Source organism: Ptychodera flava, chromosome 8 (assembly GCF_041260155.1).
Source record: "Ptychodera flava strain L36383 chromosome 8, AS_Pfla_20210202, whole genome shotgun sequence".
In the NCBI taxonomy this organism is placed as follows: Eukaryota; Metazoa; Hemichordata; class Enteropneusta; family Ptychoderidae; genus Ptychodera; species Ptychodera flava.
The window spans coordinates 43,491,560-43,511,290 of record NC_091935.1 but is presented as its reverse complement, the minus strand read 5'-3'; the positions used below and the strand labels follow the sequence as shown (position 1 = coordinate 43,511,290).

Here is a 19,731-nt window from a genome sequence, read left to right as displayed (position 1 = left end):
ATTTCGTACTTTGGCCTCCAGCCTATGGTACAGTAATAAATAAAGAATACGTATACATCGCCACAGGAACACAGAGGATAAATAAATCTACAATACAAAATCTTGATACACGAACAAGATAACACTATTAATCTATTCATTAGTTACAAATCTTTCTCTTCGTTTGTTTGCGAAAAACACATACTTTGCAAAATAAATAACCCATCTATTTTCCAGTTGCATAAGTTGAAGGAATTTCTCATAGGTATGGTTTGTATAAAAATAAACAGGAATGTATTTCTGACGCAGATCATCATAAAAAGGGCAAACTAAACAAAAATGATATTCGTCTTCGATGACATTTAACTTACAAAATAAACATATTCACTCGTTTCTTGCAACACCATACTTGCGATCAGTCTCAATTCTCAACTGATGCGAAGAAGTTCTAAGTCTACAAAGTGCTATTCTTAGCTTATTATCCTCTAAAGTTGACAAATATGATTCACAATTAAAATTAATCTTGAATTCACAGTACTTATCTAATTTGGAATAACTAACCATGTCAGACCTCCATAACTGAATATAAACATCAGTAAATCTTTGTTTTAAAGTATTAATAAAAGCTAATTCGTCTTCAACACCTTGATTAAGCCAGACAAAACCAAAACCATGAGAAAATGAAAGCTGTTTCACTTGTAAAGCCCAACAGTTACGTCCCAGCTCTGCTTGTGCATGTTCATACATATAACATTTGTAAACAAGACGATTTATATCCATTCTTAAAATCTTTAACCAATATTTTACAATACGAACATATCTTCCATAAATTAAAGGAATCCTACCCAATTCACCGTATATGGTTGGATTTGATGAGTTTTTACATAATCCCAGTACATATCTGCAAAATTTACGATGTACTCTTTCCACGTTTTCTGCTTTGTGAAAACCCCAAATTTCACGTCCGTACATAAGTATCGGTAAAATTTTACAATCAAAGATTTTCATAGAAATTACAATATCAACAGAACTATATTTAGCCAGAACTCTTTTTAAAGAAAAGATGGCTTTACAAGCTTGTTCGGCAATTGTCTTTTGAGCAATGCCCCATTGGCCACTACTTGAAAACTTAATACCTAGATAACTAAAATTTGATACCACTGAAAGTTTTCTACCATTATAAAACCATTTTTCATAGCGTCTCAGACGGCCTGCTTGGTACCATTGAAAAGCGACTTTAATGCCAGAACCGCCAATGATGCTGATTATATTGTTTGTGATAAACCGTCATTTATTCCTTGTGATGATGAATATTTGATTGATGACGATATGCCAGTGAGGATATCCATTGACAGAACCAGAAATCACTATGGTAATTGTCTTTTAGATCTGTGTAAGACATCTGGCTTAAGGATCATGAATGGGCGTTTTTCAGGTACAAGCGGTCAATACACATGCATATCTCATACAGGTGGGGGCAGTGTTATAGACTACTTGCTATGTAATGCTGTAACAAAGAAAGAAATTATTGATTTTTCTGTTGGCGATCGAGTGGAATCTGACCATCAGCCGTTAAGTTTTAGTGTTAAACGCAAACCTGATAATGACGGAAGATCACAAGTCTTGAATAGCAATATTAACGTTGATTCACAGATAAAAATTATTTGGAATGAAGATGTTGGTGGCATTTTTTACGACTTTTGGAATTCTCAGAGAGCAGATGTTTTGATCAGAAATATTTTTGTGTTACTTAATGATAATGATTTCAATGGTACCATTGCTGCAATCACTGAAATGTTGTACATAGCTGCAAGTGACATGAAAAAGGTATTCACGGGTGGCCGGGTTTCAAAATGTAATAAGCAAACGAAATTATGGTATGACCAGGACTGTTTGGATGCAAAGCTCAGGGCGACTAGATCTTTAAATAAATTTCGAAGGGAGAAATCGACTGATTCATTACTCATTTTCAAAAGACATAGATCTGAATACCAGAAACTACTTTCAATTAAGAAAAGAGACTATGAGATTAAGGAAAAAAGTAAGTTAATGAAAGCCACCCAAGATCATGATTCCAAACAGTTCTGGGCTCTATTGAAATCCCTTCGGCCAGGCATTTCGTCTAGTATTCCCACTGAGGACTGGTATGACCATTTTTATAATTTATTTAATGCACAACGAGATACTAGTATTCAAGAGTCTGACCCATTTTTTGATGATGTGAAACGTTTTGTTGATGATTTTGATCCATTAGGCGACTCTGATTGTGAACATGTCGATTGTGAAGATTTGGATAAGGAAATTACGTTTGAAGAAGTCAAAAAAAGCATAAATGATTTGAAAAAAGGCAAATCTCCCGGGCATGATGGCATCCCTGCCGAAATACTTAAACATAGGGCAAAAGTCCCTGAAGCTACTATAGACATGGATACAAAATTAAGTATTTCCTGACTGTATGAAATTATCTCACTAAGGTCATCCTACGGACAAGTAAACTAAATATTAAAGCTGTCTGACCAGCGGTTTTGAAAGAACAAGCAACTCAACAGTTGACAGAGCTCTGTTGAGTTATGTAGAGAATAACCTTTTGTGACACATGTATTGATGAAGAAGGTGGATATCTTTGATTAACATTGTGAGTTCTGTTTAATAAGTTGAGACTGTACATACTCAGAGAAAGCACACTGAAGAGACAAAGGTTTGAAACTTAAGAAGTTCAAGGTCATCAAAAGCATTATAAGGAATCATGTTACACTTTCATTGCACTGTTTACACAGATTGCATAATTGCTATAAATAGCACATGAGGAATCTTTATACAGCCCAGCTTTACCATAAAAACCCTATCACTTTGACCACTCTTTTAAATTGACCACTCTATTTTTTTCCTCAAAAAGTAATTTTATTTTATCCTTACCAAGTCAACCATAAATGGAAATTAGAACTTTCTCTATCTCTATCTCTATTGACTATTTTGAGCAATTTCTTTTAGATAACATACAGGGCACAATAAATGACGGTTCAGAATATGTCAAAGTTGGGATTCAGGAAAGTTGCCTTTACATGTTTTAATCCTCCAAGATGGTAAGCATTTCACTATGAACTGTCAAAAAAAGTTGAACTTTCTGATAATTCTACACTAAAATTATTTTGGCTTTGATGATTTCCTAATCAATTATTTAAAATCATATTAATTATTTTTTTCTGGGTGAATTGATAGGGTTTATACAGTACAAGAATTACATACAATGTAAGTCAAATTTTGACCAAAAATGACAAAAAAATTCCTTAAAAATACAGATTTGCATATTTCATCACAATTTGAACAAATCTAAGTTGGGTTACCCCTAGGGACCTGTATACCAAATAACAAAGCTGTCTGACCAGCGGTTATGAAGAAGAAGATTTTTTACCAAAAACACCTTTTTTGGCATGAATTTGCCTATTTTCAACAATATCAAAAAATAAAAAAAAATGGTTTCTCAAAATCATATTTTTCATCTACACAACAAATATCAAATCAGTAAGTACTGCGGTTCTCAAGATATTTGAGTGGACGGACGCCTCACAAACGGACATACATACATACATACATACAGACTGACGCCGGACGCCGGACGGATACCCATCCCAATAGCTTCTATAGACTATAGTCTATAGTAGCTAAAAATGCACCAAGAAAGTTTAAAGAAATTTTGGTAGTGTTGTTTAATAATCTACTTCACTCTGGTAATTTTCCAAGTGATTGGGCTATGGGTTTAATTGTTCCTTTGCACAAGAAAGGTGATAGACATGAGGTCAATAATTACAGAGGAATCACACTGCTTTCATTGATTGGGAAGACATTCTCCTCAATTATTTATAATCGTCTTATTAGATGGGTGGAGAAAAATTGTCCTCTGAGCGAAAACCAGTCTGGTTTTCGTAAAAAATATAGTACAATTGATAATATGTTTGTATTGAATACTATTGTTAACAGATATTTTTCGTTGAAAAGTCGCCTGTACTGTGTTTTTGTTGATTTCGAAAAAGCATTTGATAGCATTAATCTTTATATGTTGTATTATAAATTGTTAAAAAAGGGTTTACATGGTAATTTATACAGAATATTACATTCTATGTATCAAAATATAAAAGCAAAAGTCAGAACACCGTATGGTATTACACAAACATTCAAATGTTTGTGTGGAGTACAACAAGATTAAATTTTATCACCCCTACTTTTCGCATTGTTCATAGATGATATAGAACAGCATTTAGAACAAAGATTTGTAGGAATTCATGTTGGAATCTTGAGACTTTTTCACCTTTTGTTTGCCGATGATTTGATTCTTTTTAGTTACAATGGCATAGGTCTTCAACGTCTTTTGAACGACCTATCAAGTTATGCGGAGAAATGGAAATTAAAGGTCAATATTGACAAAACCAAAGTAATGGTGTTCAGAAAAGCAGTTGGTACAAGGACATTGACCTATGTCATGCATATCCACATTGATTTGTTTTGTGATACGATCCAATAAGGCCGCCGTGCCGCCATTTGGTTACAATTTTTTCATGTCCTTAGCCATAACTCAGATATGTATCATCCGATTTTATTAAAAGTTGGTGCAAGGACATTTAGGCGAGTGGCGAATCCACAAAAAGGGCCTTTTTTTAGGAGTTCAATGTACCGGTACCTACCTTACATATGGCCACATCATACGTCATTTGAGAGCTTATTAGCTCCACTTTAAAAATATTGACAATATGGAGCTGCCAATTAGGGCCATGCCCCCCTAATTTGCATAATTCACGAGGACACCCAATTTGCATAAATGCGATATGAAATTAGAAAATTCATTGTTCACTACTGTAAATATACTTTTAAACTATTGAGTTATATATCAAATGAAAGGTATTTGCATGTACAATACAACATGGATATCCGAAGAGATATTTAAATTGATTTCATTGAAATATATTTATATTGAAAATACTATTTTCCTCTCTTGAATAACAATATATTAAAAATTTTAACACATACAGCCACAACATACAGCAACATCATACGTCATTTCAAAGCTTATTATCTCTACTACAAGAAAATTGACAACGTTGAACTGTCAAGTACAGCCGTATACCCTAATTTGTATAATTAACAAGGGTATCCAATTTGATGCGTGTGCTCAGTGAAGACACGCTCTTTTAGTTGCTCCGCTACTGATCTTCTCTTTCCGTGATTTATCCGTCACTATCACGGTAATGTTGTGATGTCAAGATTGTGAAACTTGCCAGAATGTCAGAGTTTGCCAGGGTGACTTGGATTTGTGCCAAAATTGCAAGAAAACGTGGTTTCCTGTACCTGACCATGACCATGACCATGGCGAGTCGCCTTTGTCTTGCAACAATGGCAGCATTGGTGTATCGTCTTACCCTCCAGCATCTGGTACTTCTGGAAGCGGGACTGCTGGTCATCAGAAAGTGCGAAGCTCCAGCTTACATCTCAACACTCATCAGAAGTCACATTTTCCTGGTAATGTCATCATTAACGAACTTTTGTGTTTTGTTGTTAATAAGATGGACGTTCTGCAAGTTGATATTGTGAAACTGTGTGTATCTGCGTACAATGATCACACAATTGAACAAGCCAAGGTGATTCTATATGATGTATGTGGTGAGTTTGCCTCTTGACGCCTGAAGAGACGACAGGGTCAGAATAAGTCGAAATCGAATGTTCAAGACATTGTGACACTTTTATTAGAAATTGATCCTGAGAATATTCCTGTCTTTGTGGCTCAAGATCTGTCTAAGCTACCTCCAGTTGATTATAATATCATCGATGTATCAACCTTGTTATCAAAGATAAATCGAATGCAAGTCGAGTTTGGTGGACTTAAAGAAGATGTCAATAATATGTCCCGTCTTTATTTGCAAACGTCTGATGACATTAGGCAAATAAAGGTCAAAATCTGCAATCCTGTTCTTGGAATTCAGTGCATCAAGCTATAGCAGTAGATACAGTGGACAATGCTTTCACTGTTGGGAATGTAAATTTGCATATGAATGGATCTGGTGATAAAACGGCTGTTGATGAGCCACCTGTTGCAAATGTGAACTCTGATGATGCTCTCTGTGAAGATGATGCAGTGCATGCCAGTGACAATCCGATTCCAAGGTGTGAGTCAAGGGAAAACAGTGACGAAAACAGTAACAATAATGCTGCGGCTGTCAACACAGATGATGGGTTTACCATGGTGTCGTACGTTCTATGTAAACGTAATTGATCCAGTTATGCCGAGGCAGTTGTCAATGGTAAACCCAATGACCAAGCTCATAATTCAAAACCTGGTAGTAAGCTTGTGTCTTCCCGATCCTCAGCTGAGTCTACACTTGCAGCATCAACGGAACGTCGCAAGTATATAGTTGGCAGTAAGAAGCATTCAGGTCTTCCAGCTGTTGCGCAAAGCAAGTCACTGTTTGTCAGCAGACTGCAACCTAACATGAAGCCCGTCCATGTTGTCAGCTTTATTGCTGATACAGCTCAACTTGACTTGATGAACTGTGAACAGTTAGCAACGAAATATGGATCGTACAAGTCTTTTCGTGTAACTGTTAATGCACGGAACTTTCAGAAACTGCTGAATCCCAATGTCTGGCCAGAAGGAGTACTGATTTGCAAGTTCTACCAACCAAGAAACTATAAACCAATGAATCTGTGTATAGCATCATATAATTATCGCTCTGTCAAGAACTCGTTGAATGCAGTTCGTGATCTGTGTGATAGTCACGACATTTGCTTATTACAGGAACACTGGTTGACAAGTGATAACATATCCTTTCTACAAAAGATTCACCAGGATTTTGATTACTTTGATACTGCTGTTGATACTAGTGAGAGTTTATTAATAGGTAGACCTTATGGCTGTCTTGCGTTTTTATGGCGCAAATCGATAAGTCATGCTGTTAAGGTCCGTTCCTTTAATGATAATAGAATTGTAGGCATTGAGCTCAATATTGCCAATTATAAAATGCTTATTATTAATGTGTATATGCCGACATGTAATAGTGAAAATCATGACGAATTTATAGAGCGATTGGCTAAGGCTCACGCCATTGTTCAATCTAGTGATTGATATAGTTGTATGATGATCGGTGATTGGAATGCCGATACGGATTCACTATTTGGTACAACTCTGTAAAGTTTCTGTGATGAGTATGACTATCTTATCTCTGATAAGCTTTTACTGAGAGATAATCCATTTACTTATGTCAGTGACGTACATGGTACCACTTCATGGCTTGACCACTGTATTTTGTCATTCTCTACTCACCAGTGTATTAATTCGATGTCTGCTTTATATGATGTAATATCTTCTGATCATTTTCCACTCAGCATAGTTCTCAATACTGGTACATTGCCGTCATGTGAAAATCTCAATAACAACAATAAGAAGTACTCTGGGAAATCTGTAAATTGGTCTAAGGTAAACTGTAATCAACGTAATGAATATCGTAATATCTCTGACATGCTTCTTGCTGAGGTTCATATTTCAACTGATAGTCTTTGCTGTAAGGATGTACATTGCCAAACACAAATAATGCTCAGTGTATTTCACAGTTTTATGATGATATTATTGAAAGCTTGTATTCAGCAGGTTTTCAGATTTCACCATGTATTCGTGATAATCCTGATCATACTGTGACAGGGTAGAATGATTACCTCAAAGACATCCATTCTGTTGGTCCGGATGCATTTAAACTGTGGCGTGAAAGTGGAAAACCAAGGAATGGGCCCCTATTTGAGTTCAAGCGTCGTACGCATGTGAGATTTAAATATGCTTTAAGAAGTTGCAGACGTAATGAGGAGCAAATCAAAGCTGATGCGGCTGCGAATAGTTTGTTTACTGGTAATTGTAATGCATTTTGGCAGTCCATCCACATAATTAATGCAAAAACTCCGCCTAGACCCAATACTGTAGATGGCTGCAGTGGTGATGTCAATATCTCTGAAATGTGGCGGAACCATTTTAGTGGTTTCTTAAATGTGGTTCACTCAGTTAGAGACAAAGAATTCGTGGTACACCCAACCTTGATCAAATAAGTTTTGTATCACCTAGTGATGTTCATAATGACATTGACAAGTTACAACAAAGGAAATCTGCTGGTCCAGATTCTCTCTCATCCGAGCATTTTTTATATGCAGGTAATAAGTTAATTGTATTTTTGAGCATTTGTCTCACTTCAATGTTTATTCATAATGTATGTCCTCCTAGATTATCTGAAGTTTTGTTAGTGCCTATTGTTAAGGATAAAAACAAAAACGTAAGCGATAAGAACAATTAACGCCCGATTGCTCTGTCTACTATTACTTCGAAAGTTTTTGAATTAGTCATTTTGAATAAGATTGAGTAGTTTCTTGGATCTTCACCTTACCAATTTAGTTTTAAATCTTTTCATTCTACTGATATGTGTATATTTGTCCTGAAAGAGGTCATAAGCTATTATAGAAGTCATGGTAGCAATGTTATCGTTACTTTTATGGATGCTTCTAAAGCTTTCGATCGTGTGAATCACAGGTCATTATTCAAGAAGCTGATCAACTGTAATGTTCCTATTTGCTATGTGAGATACCTTTTAACCTGGTACGCAGGAAATCTCTGTTAGATGGGGCTCCTGTATTTCAACACATTTTACTGTTAACAAGTCATTGACAATGACAGTCCCCACTTGTAATAGGAGTATTAGTCTTAATGGGGCAGGGAAATGTGGTCATTAAGAAGTATCACTGGAGTGTATATGTTGAGATCTATGGGCACATAGGTCTATATCGTTGTTCCCAATTTGAAACATATGAGGCATGTCTAAGTTATGGTTCTAAATTGGGAAAAAAGATCAGACCTCTAGCTGTATTGGCCAGTCAAGAAATACATATGCGCATAATAATGAGGTACAAGATGTGACATCTTATGGTCTAATATCCTATCAGAATTGGAGGGTATAGAACTTGTGGTTACTGAGTTACGCATATGTATAATCACGGTCAAAGGTCATAAGGTCACGTGACATTTTGAAAAAAAATTGTATTGCTAATTAATCCCTATATGCCAAAAATCAGACCTCCAGCTCTATTCCCTTGCCCAGAATTAGATGTGTGCATAATTAATGAGGTAAAGCGTGTGTTGTCATCAAGTCTCCCACCCTACTAAATATAAAGGACATAGCACTTGTGGTTACGTATTTATCGACATAAACGTATATTTCAGGTCAAAGGTCATCGAGGTCACATGACATTTGGTCAAAAAATTTCTATCCTATAGTTATCCCTATATACCAAAAATACAGCAATTATACGGTGTCGCTCAAATTTGATCAGAATTGGTATATACCAGTATGGGTACCAAAGATCAACAATAAATATTGTTTCTATCTGTTCAGTGCAGGAAAATTCTACGTTGATGTTCTGACAACGATTTCTGCACAGTATAACCAGAAAAACAACAAGAAATATTTAAACCAGAAAAAAAAAATGACAAAAGTAAATAATATCTTCAACCCATCCCCCTGAAAAGGAAAAATAGAACATTTAAAACTCAAAAAGTTTTGGATGGACGCTAACGCAGAGACATACGACACCAATTTTTACCATTAGGAAAACTTCTAGAAATGTAATGTTTACGACACATTCTCCACACATGTTCTGCGATGTATAACGTACATCATCTTTCAGCCTTGAATAATGTTGACAATACTAGCGTGACATGTACACACACAATGACAACTATTGCGGAGTTCTATTTTCCAGCATGTAAAATATTCTATTGAACAAATTCACTGCTTCGGACATTCTTCCTGTCACAGCAGACAATGTTTCCCAGCAATTCCCCACATTTCGATTAATTTATTCTCCACCAACTGCAACATTTTTATTTTTCACCGGAAAATCTCGTGCGATGCTAGTGCCAGCTATCGTGTAGCGTCATTGCCTATTGTTTATCAGTGAATATTCTTGGCAGACCACTGACCATTGTTGTGCCTTAGTGCTGCGTTAGCTCTGCGACTTCTATTAAGCTGGACTCTATGTTCTGTGAATTTTTAATCATTACTAAGTAATAAAATTTAGCGTCCGTTCGTGAATTTCTAACATGTTTGGAATTGCTGATCATCTCAAAAGGAAAGAAAGCATACACAAATGTTGCAAAGTCTCTGTGCTTGGTGCAAGCAGTGGGTGGTATTCACAAAACAAACACAGAAAAGTAATACACTGTTTAATCCATTTGTTGAATGCTAAACCAGCATACTAACTGAATACTGTTGTCCGAACGGTTAGATTGTATAGACTGTGGTTACAAGCGTTCACTGTCATGATAAAAATATCGAAACTGGTGTAACAGCCTATGACCCAAAAGAGACCTGTGTGCTCTTCGCGTCGGGCAATCCTTTGTTTCTCCAACTTGACTCAAGTGTTCAACTTGCTGTCTCGCGATTGGTAAGTTTTGTATGTTCTTTTTGAGATATGTTTACATTCAAGTTCATGTTAGCGCAGACTTTTGCATGATCGTGTGAACAGGCGTCATTTGCTTGTTTTCCTACTTCCATGATGAGATGAATAACTCTTGACACCATAAAACATTTTCGAAGAATGTGGTTAAGTCGTAAGAATGTATTTCTTAGCTTTGCCAGTGTGCACTGCACAGCAGACTAGTCGTCGTTCCTTACGACATTAATTGACCTTTTCAAATTACATTTCACTATCGACTATCGACTACAGTGGAGTTACCGATCGGAAGGTTGCGCTTGGCTTTTAACCAACACTCTCTACCACTGTACCAGTGTGCATATTACTATTTCCAACATTTTTTGTGCGGCGATTAATCAAAGTTTGATATTTTATCAGCAATTTTATAGCCAACTCTTCATTCATCATGAGTTGAAATTCACTACACTGCTAATCTCACCACTGAATAAATAGAACCAGCTAAAAGAAAAGCGACCTAGCGGCCGATATAGCTCCGCTGTGTTTATGTACAGAATAACTATTTTTGACACATGTTGACGAAGAAAGTGGAAATCTTTGATAGCTCAATGCAGTGGCCAGAAAAAAGTGGCTAAAATAAGCTGCAAAAATACAAAATTGAAGATTTCATCATACTTTGAATATATCACATCCGATCATCCCTAAGAACATGTCAACCAAAGCTATCTGATGAGTAGTTTTTTGAGAATAAAATATTCTGACCAAAATTGGCAACAATTGCCCCCAAAAATAAAAATTGCAGATTTCATCATAATTTCAAAGTATCACACTTAGTTCATATATAGAAACCTGTATACCAAATTTCAAAGCTGTTAGACCAGTACTTTTTGAGAAACGCATTTTTTGACCAAAAATGGGAAAAATTGCCCCAAAAATTCAAAATTGCAGATGTCATCATTATTTCAATAGATATCATTAAGTTCATCTATGGAAACCTGTATACCAAATTTCAAAGCTATCAGATAAGTAGTTTTGGAAATACACATTTTTTGACCAAAAATGGCAAAAATTGCCAAAAAAATACAAAATTACAGATTTCATCAGAAATTCAATATGTATTACTAAGCTTATCTGTAGAAACCTGTATACCAAATTTCAAAGCTATCAGAGCAGTACTTGATGAGAAACACATTTTTTGACCAAAAATGGCAAAAATTGCCCCAAAATTACAAAATTGCAGATTTCATCATTATTTCCATACATATCATTTAGTTCATCTGTAGAAACCTCTATACCAAATTTCAAAGCTATCAGATGAGTAGTTTTGGAAATACACATTTTTTGACCAAAAATGGCAAAAATTGCCCCAAAAATACAAAATTACACATTTCATCAGAAATTCAATATATTACTTAGTTCATCTATAGAAACCTGTATACCAAATTTCAAAACTATCAGACCAGTACTTTTTGAGAAATACATTTTTTGACCAAAAATGACAAAAATTGCCTTAAAAATGCAAATTTGCATATTTCTGCACAATTTGAACAAATCTGAAATAGATCATCCCTAGGGACATATGTACCAAATATAAAAGCTATCTGACCAGTAGTTTTGAAGAAGAAGATTTTTAAAGATTTTTTTACCAAAAATGACAAAAATTGCCTTAAAAATACAAATATGCAAATTTCACCACCATTTGAACAAATCTGATTTAAGGCACCCTAAGCAAACTGCATATCAAATTTCAAAGCAATCGGACGAGCGGTTTCAGAGAAGAAGATTTTTTTACCAAAAACACCAAAAAATGCCCCAAAAATGCAAATATGCAAATTTCACCATGATTTGAACAAACTGAAGTGAGGTCACCCCAAGTGAACTGCATATAAAATTTCAAAGCAATTGGACTTGCGGTTTCAGAGGAGAAGGCAATTGTTGACGGACGACGACGGACGACGACGACGGACGACGGACGACGACGGATAATCAACCTATTTGATAAGCTCCGCGTCGCTAACAGCGGAGCTAAAAAGAAAACCGAGGCCTACAGGTATAAGTTAACGTAGACTGGCCCCAAATGGCTTAGCTTTTCTCAGCAGCAGTTTCGTGGCTGACCAACGTCACGGTGTTCAACCCATGATCTGCGCAACAGTCTACCTCTAACGCGAGTCTGCTAATCATCGATTTTCACACCAACTTAGAGTATATGCTAAAATCAGTATATCAAAGTTTGTTATCTGTTAACACAAATATTACAACGCCAATAATTCAGCTGCCATTTTAGACAAAACATTACACTCAAGGAAGTCTCTTACGTGCATAAAATGCCAAGTGATAATAATTTTTTATGACACTTTTACCAAAATACATCTTCCAAATAAAGGTTGAGCAGTAACAGGTTAACTTCGGTAAACAATTTCCACTCTAGTACAACAATCGAACGCCAATTTTGAACACACTGCAGTACAGTTCAACACTTTCACCACGAAAACAAGCCATATTTGCACCCCTCCTTTGAAGTCATAGAGGAGTTTTTTTTTGTTAATCTCACTTTTGACACCTCTTTGACACTCAAAGAATCTAAAAATGCATTTACAATAGTAGTCACTCACTCTGAATGCCAGCACCACCTTGTCAAACTTTCCTGAAAAACAGCAAATAATGACTTTCCCTTTTCAAACATTTTATTAACAGCTAGGGGACCTCTACCATAGTTAATACACTAAGGACTCCCCAACTTCTTCTTATTTGGTCAGTTTTTCAGAAGTTTTAACAGGCTATAACTCTGCAATGCCTTTGTGCCCAAATGTCTAGTTTTTTTTATTCCACAGAGAATGTTGACTACTTTTATATTTTAATAGTTTTGTTGAAATTTATAACTGATGCTCTAGCCTTTCCAACCACCTTAAATAGCATTTTATTGAAAGGCATTCTACAGTACCATTGTTTTCATCAATTATTCATGCAATTTTATGAACTGCTTGATTCAAAAGTGTCATAGACATTCATGTGATTGTTCAAAGCATTGAACAGCAAGTGCCGGACAGTCACTTGTCAATGCTGGTTGGAAATTCTGAGTGCCGGATGGGCCCGACCGGCGTGGGGAGAACCCTGTCTGTATATATATATATATATATATATATATATATATATATATATATATATATATATATAAAGTAAAGTAAGCCTTTATTGAAATCGTATCCCAGTTGGGATCTTGATCATAAAGTACAATAAAGGTTTTGCAAAAAACAACAATGAAAGAGTATATATAATATATATATAAAATATAAATATCTATACATGAAGTCAACATATTAAAGGTTCATAAATAGTTTACTTTGTCTTTTTCATTTTGTCTTGTCTGAGTTTAAAACATGTATGTATGTATTTTCCCAATTCACATAGTGATGCTTTATCTGTCCTTGAAAAGATGCTTACAAGGTCTTGTGTGCCTCTGAATGCGTTTTTACAAATGTTTAGTTTACTGAAAAAATCATGTCTAATGTCTGTGTATCCTTTGCAATGAAAAAGAAAATGTATCTCACAGGGATAGAAATACTTTTTTATTTCTTGTGGCAAAAGTTTGCCACCAGATATAAAATCAGGTGGCAGTTATGAAAAATCTGGTGGCAGTTTAACACATCATGTGATTGGTATAATACAACATTTTGTCATTGCCACATACTCATTCTAATTTATAAATTCTTGAAAATATGGTGAGTACACATCACAAAAAGTCAACCCGTACTGCAGGCCTTGAAAACATTTTTCAAACTTACTAAATGTGGGACACGTGAATTTCATTTTTACTTGCCCAAGAGGAAATATTACTTGCCCTAAATTTCTAATAATTGTACCAAATTTGTAACAGAGAGCAAGAGTTTGGCCATATGAAGTGAATTCAAAGAGGGAAAAAACAGATTCAAACATGAACTACATCTTGTTAAAATGAAGGACTATTACCAAATCTGAAATGTCGCAGAAGAAATGTGAGAATACTTTAGTCTATTCTGTAGATTTGGCCATCTAGAAAACATCTTTGAATTTGGAATTTTTCCACTCAACCTAATCCAAATTAAAATCTTTGCATAAGGATGATAAGATTGTGTGATTTACAATGTGCATGGCTGGCTGCTGCTCTTTATTATCCAGCTGAGATCACAAACAACTGCTCTGCTAGTGTTTATCTGCTAATGCATACGCACATGTACGGTACATCTGCAACCCTTTTACCTGTTTACATGTTTGCTCACTGAGCACAGCAGTCTTTCAAAGTTTTATTTTGATAAATGTATTCGTCAAGAGAGCAGATTCAAGTTTCGTTTTCGTTACTCTTCAGTGCAGATTTGTTTTCTGTAAGTGAGAGCTGATCCCTAACAACCAAGGTCACGTAATTTGAAACTGTCTGCATCTCACGCACTACGTAGCTGCAATATGTGGCCTCCATGGTCGACTGAGCCCGTTTCGACTACGATGTAAACTTGAACTTTTTCAACTGGGTGTTGATTTACGTTGAACAGGAAGCATTGCTGAGATCCATGGCTTCGAATAAGTTTACATCCATTTACCAAGCACATGGTGCAATTACACTATCGCATCAAGCCGATTGACTGTCATACGACTCGTACACTTGCACAAAGAGATAATGCAACCACTGTCAAGAGCACACCACTTTACGGCACACATACAAAATAGTGAGTTCACTCCGATCCGTGTCGTCGGAGAGACCATGTCGCAAAACTCTATTTTTACGACTTTTTGTGTTTTACAACAGCAAGAACGATTACTTTGCGATGTCGGCGGATTTTCAAGGGTTTTCAGAAAAAACTTCTGAGAGTTGAAGGACTTACAATGATTGTAGACGTGTACAGACCTAATGAAATACGTTTTCAAGCTTGAATTGTCATGAGCTTAGTTAATTCAACCGCTGGTGCACTTGCCCGTCGGACGGGAAGCATATTGATTTTACTTGCCTGAACGCAAAATTCACTAGCCACGGGCGTCGGGCGATAGCAATTTTTGAGCCCTGTACTGGCTATTGCAAGTATTTATTATTATTTAATTCATGCAGGCTGCAGTTTGGCTTTGTTTTCAAAATGTCACAAAATGCTTTTATCTTGTGCCATATGACTGCATATGTGGCTATCACAGAGGGCAACAACATGTCAAGTGTACAAAAGCTGCTGTCATCGATATGGAGATTAGCCAATCACAAGTTTGGATTCACGCTATGTTTTCATTCATGCCAAAATGTCGCAATTAGTTTGGGTTTTTTTTGCTAATGAGTTTTTCCGACGTTAGACAATGCGTGTTCCTTCAGTGTTCCTTCATTCAAGCCGTAGGATCGATGACATGATGACCCAAAATTTAGTAGCAGAAAAATACCACCAGAAAAAAATTTTGGTAGCAGATTGACAGTTTTTGGTGGCAAATGCCACCATTGCCACCGATTATTTCGAACACTGATCTCATCTTCTACTTGTTTGTTTTGGCAAATTGGGCATGCTCTGTCTATGACATCAAGGTTTCTATATCTACCTGTTTCTATGTGTAGTATGTGTGCACTAATGCGTAACTTGCACAGGGCTGATCTGTGATCTGGGTTTTTTATAACATGAAGGTAGCTTTCGAGAGAGAAATCTTTTTTCAACTCTCTGTATGTGCGAAGTTTATTTTTATGGTGCCCTTATATATTGCCTTATATATATATATATATATATATATATATATATATATATATATATATATACAATCATAGAGAACCCATAATGATCTATTGCTTGCACTTGCATGACATTACTTTACATCATTGCTGTACTTATTTCCATCCGAGTGAATTTAAACTGTTTAACTACTTCTGACTACATATATACACTCATACCAGTATATATATAACATTGGGAGGGGGGCATGGAAAAAACCCAGGAAATATGAGGGGCGGTCATAGATTTTCTCCATAATTTACCAGGGTGGGCCATGGAAAAAAATCACCAGGAAAATAGAAAATCCTCCACTGGTGCTCGTTAGCTGGGCGTATTGACTACAGGATCTATAGATCTAGCTGAAAATCAATCTATTTAGCAGACTACCAAGCTAAAGAACGCATGTGCTTGCGGGTCTGCCCTTCCAACAGCACTGCAGTCGCCCCATGAAATTACAATGCTGTGCCCTATCTAACATATTGACATCGCAAAACCTTACCGATTCACACCTGTAGCATCATTTTTTGATTGACATCTTGCAGACTTTTGTTATGGCCGATTGCCATGCTAGTTGAAGACAAAGAGAAATACCTTCATCAATCAAAAATCCGCTGTATTTATGCTCAAATCATAATCAATACGTTCAATCACTAGACATTCAAAGGTGGGTATATGTGCATGGATGTCAAAGTATCTTCGACTATGACCATTTTAGCATGGTTTTTACGGAGCGATCGAGCGTGATGCTACCCAAGCCAAGCTTTGCATTAACTCACTCCAACAGGGGCAGCTAGCTATTTACACCCCACCCTGGCCTTTAAATCAAGGTTACACCAGAAAAAGACTTGTCTCTACATTCAAAAACGTTTTTGGCAGGTCTCACAAGCTAGTCTCTCTTCGACAAACAAGTCACCGTTGATGACACAGTCCCCACTTGTTAATGGGTGCTTTGATTATAGGTCCTCAGAGAGGATAGAGTGCTCTTCATTAGGTCTGTGATAAAAATACTTTTGAATAAATTCACTTGATACATGTCTGAGTTGTAGTTCAAGACATGAAAAAATCGTAATAAAATGGCCACATGGTGGCCATATTCGATCGAATCACAAAACAAATCAATGTGCATATGTATGACATAGGTCAATGTCCTTGTACCAACTTTGATTAAAATCGGTTGAAATATGCCGGAGTTATGGCTTTGTACATGAAAAAATCATAACAAAATGGCCGCACAGCAGCCATATTGGATCGTATCGCAAAGCAAATTAATATGCATCTGTATGACATTGGTCAATCTCCTTGTACCAACTTTGAATAAAATCTGTAGAAACATGCCTGAGTTATGGCTCTGTACATGTACATGAAAAAATCGTAATAAAATGGCCGCCTGGCGGCCATATTGGATTGTATCACAAAACAAATTGACGTGCATATGTATGACATTGGTCAATGTCCTTGTACCAATTTTGAATAAAATCGGTTGAGATATGCCTGATGTATGGCTCTGTACATGAAAAAATCGTAACAAAATGGCCGCATGGCGGCCATATTGGATCGTATCACAAAAAGAATTGACGTGCATATCTATGACATTGGTCAATGTCCTTGTACCAACTTTGAATAAAATCAGTTGAAACATGCCTGAATTATGGCTCTGTACATGAAAAAATCGTAATAAAATGGCCGCCTGGCAGCCATATTGGATCGTATCACAAAACCAATCGACGTGCCTCTGTATGACATATGAAGTAATCCTTGTACCAAGTTTGAATGAAATCGCTTCAGGCATCACTGAGATAGCTGCGTGAACAGACGGACGGACGCACGCACAGACGGACGCACGCACGGACGCACGCACGCACACACGCACGGACATGACCAAACCTATAAGTCCCCCCCGGACGGTGTCCGTGGGGACTAATAATCACTGATGGCATCAGTGACATTGTTCTTTAGATAGTGACGACTACCTATTTGACTAACAGATGTGGGGCAGGATGCGTTACAATTTTCAAAACTGCTACATGTAACATCACTTCTTATCTTTTGCCAGAGGTCCATATATCTTTCTTTCAGTGATGTGACTTCATCGTGTGTACTGGAACTTTGCTGTCTATTCTGTGCTGTTTTGTATCTGTCTTTGTAGCAACTGACCATGTCATAATGAATTTTGACTTATTGTTGTTGGATAATGGATGGTATTATTGTGATTATTTGATGAGGACTGATCTTGAATGAGTTAGTAGGAATCTTGCTGTGTTTGGTAATGTGCCACAAACTTATAAAAGAACAAACCTTGTCTGATGATTTCCATGCACATTTTAATAGCATCTTCGTGGTCCCCTCTAGCAAAGCAGAGATTAGCTTCTCCCATTAGACCTCTGAGTGCCTTTGGTAATCTGTTTCTTTTATGTTGCACCTTTTTTCTCTGTTTTTTATGTTCTCTGTCAAACTCCATCTCAATTTCAAATGCATTTACATCTGTAAAGTGAAAATAGAGGTAAGATGAATCAGTGGCTAAGATTGCATTATCGAACACAAGTGAACTGGAAGTGAACGTAGCCAAAAATGACGTAGACAAAAATTTGTCTGACAAGCCAAACACACAAATAGATCAAGTAAAACTGTGCTCCTACTTTGTCCACAACAAACTGAATGTACGTTAAGAAAATTCTCACACAAAAGTCTCACAGTGGTTATTAGGGTTTTGAGACCATTGGGTCTGAAAGCCTCTTGTAAATGTTCAGTTTATTATGATTTCAAGAGGGTTTCGAGATGAAAGTCTCGAAACACTCTTGAAATGGTTCTGTTTTTTATTAATATTATTGTTCTCCCCACGGTTTCGCCTCTCATTTACCGTTGTTCCAATTCAGTTCGTATTTGGCATTTGGGTAATACTCAAAATCCATATTTTTCTATTTCTTTACCATAGCGACAGTCACATGACCCAGCTGCCACCTTGCTTTGAAAATTTCAAATTCAACTCATTTGCATAAAAAGAAACAATTCAAAATTCCGCGAAGTCGTTTTGTAGACCATACAGCTAGGCTCTTTCGTGCAAAAAATCAAGGTCACAGGCCCTGCCGATTTTGAGAAGATTTTTAAAGCATTATTTTTCATATTCTTCCGTAGTTAAGCTATTGCTATATCTCATTGTGGCCTTTTTAACAGTCCCTGAAAACAGGTGTCTATGGAACAGAGTCAAGTATACAACCAAATTGGAAACCTAATTGCGGGGTTGCCCTTGACCTTTGACCTTTATATAATACTAAGCCTTATTATTTATGTGCATATCTAATTCTTGGCTTGGAAATAGAGGTAGATGTCTGATTTTCGGTATACAGATTTAACTATTGTAACAAAGTTTTTAGACAAAATGTCACATGACTTGGCACTTCCTGTACCTCATTAATTATGCACATATCTAATTCTGGGCTTGGAAATAGAGGTAGAGGTCTGATTTTTAGTACATAGGGAAAACTATGGAACAAAACTTTTTTGACAAAATATCTCATGACAGCCACTTCCTGTACCTCATTAATTATGCACATACCTAATTCTGGGCTTCATAATAGAGCTAGAGATCTGAGTTTTG

General features: G+C 36.3%; 1 protein-coding gene across 6 annotated transcripts in view; it reads right to left on the bottom strand.

Moving 5' to 3' along the window:
* LOC139139392 (general transcription factor 3C polypeptide 3-like) overlaps nucleotides 1-19,731 on the bottom strand; it is a 500,706-nt gene that overhangs the window by 454,381 nt on the left and 26,594 nt on the right. For all 6 annotated transcript variants that reach the window (XR_011553793.1, XM_070708296.1, XM_070708298.1 and 3 more), the window contains exon 3: nucleotides 18,432-18,617. Coding sequence is in view for 5 of the 6 variants with exons in the window: in XM_070708296.1 (XP_070564397.1) it covers nucleotides 18,432-18,617 (186 nt within the window). In the remaining variant the exon portion in view is untranslated. The remainder of the gene's footprint in view (nucleotides 1-18,431; nucleotides 18,618-19,731) is intronic.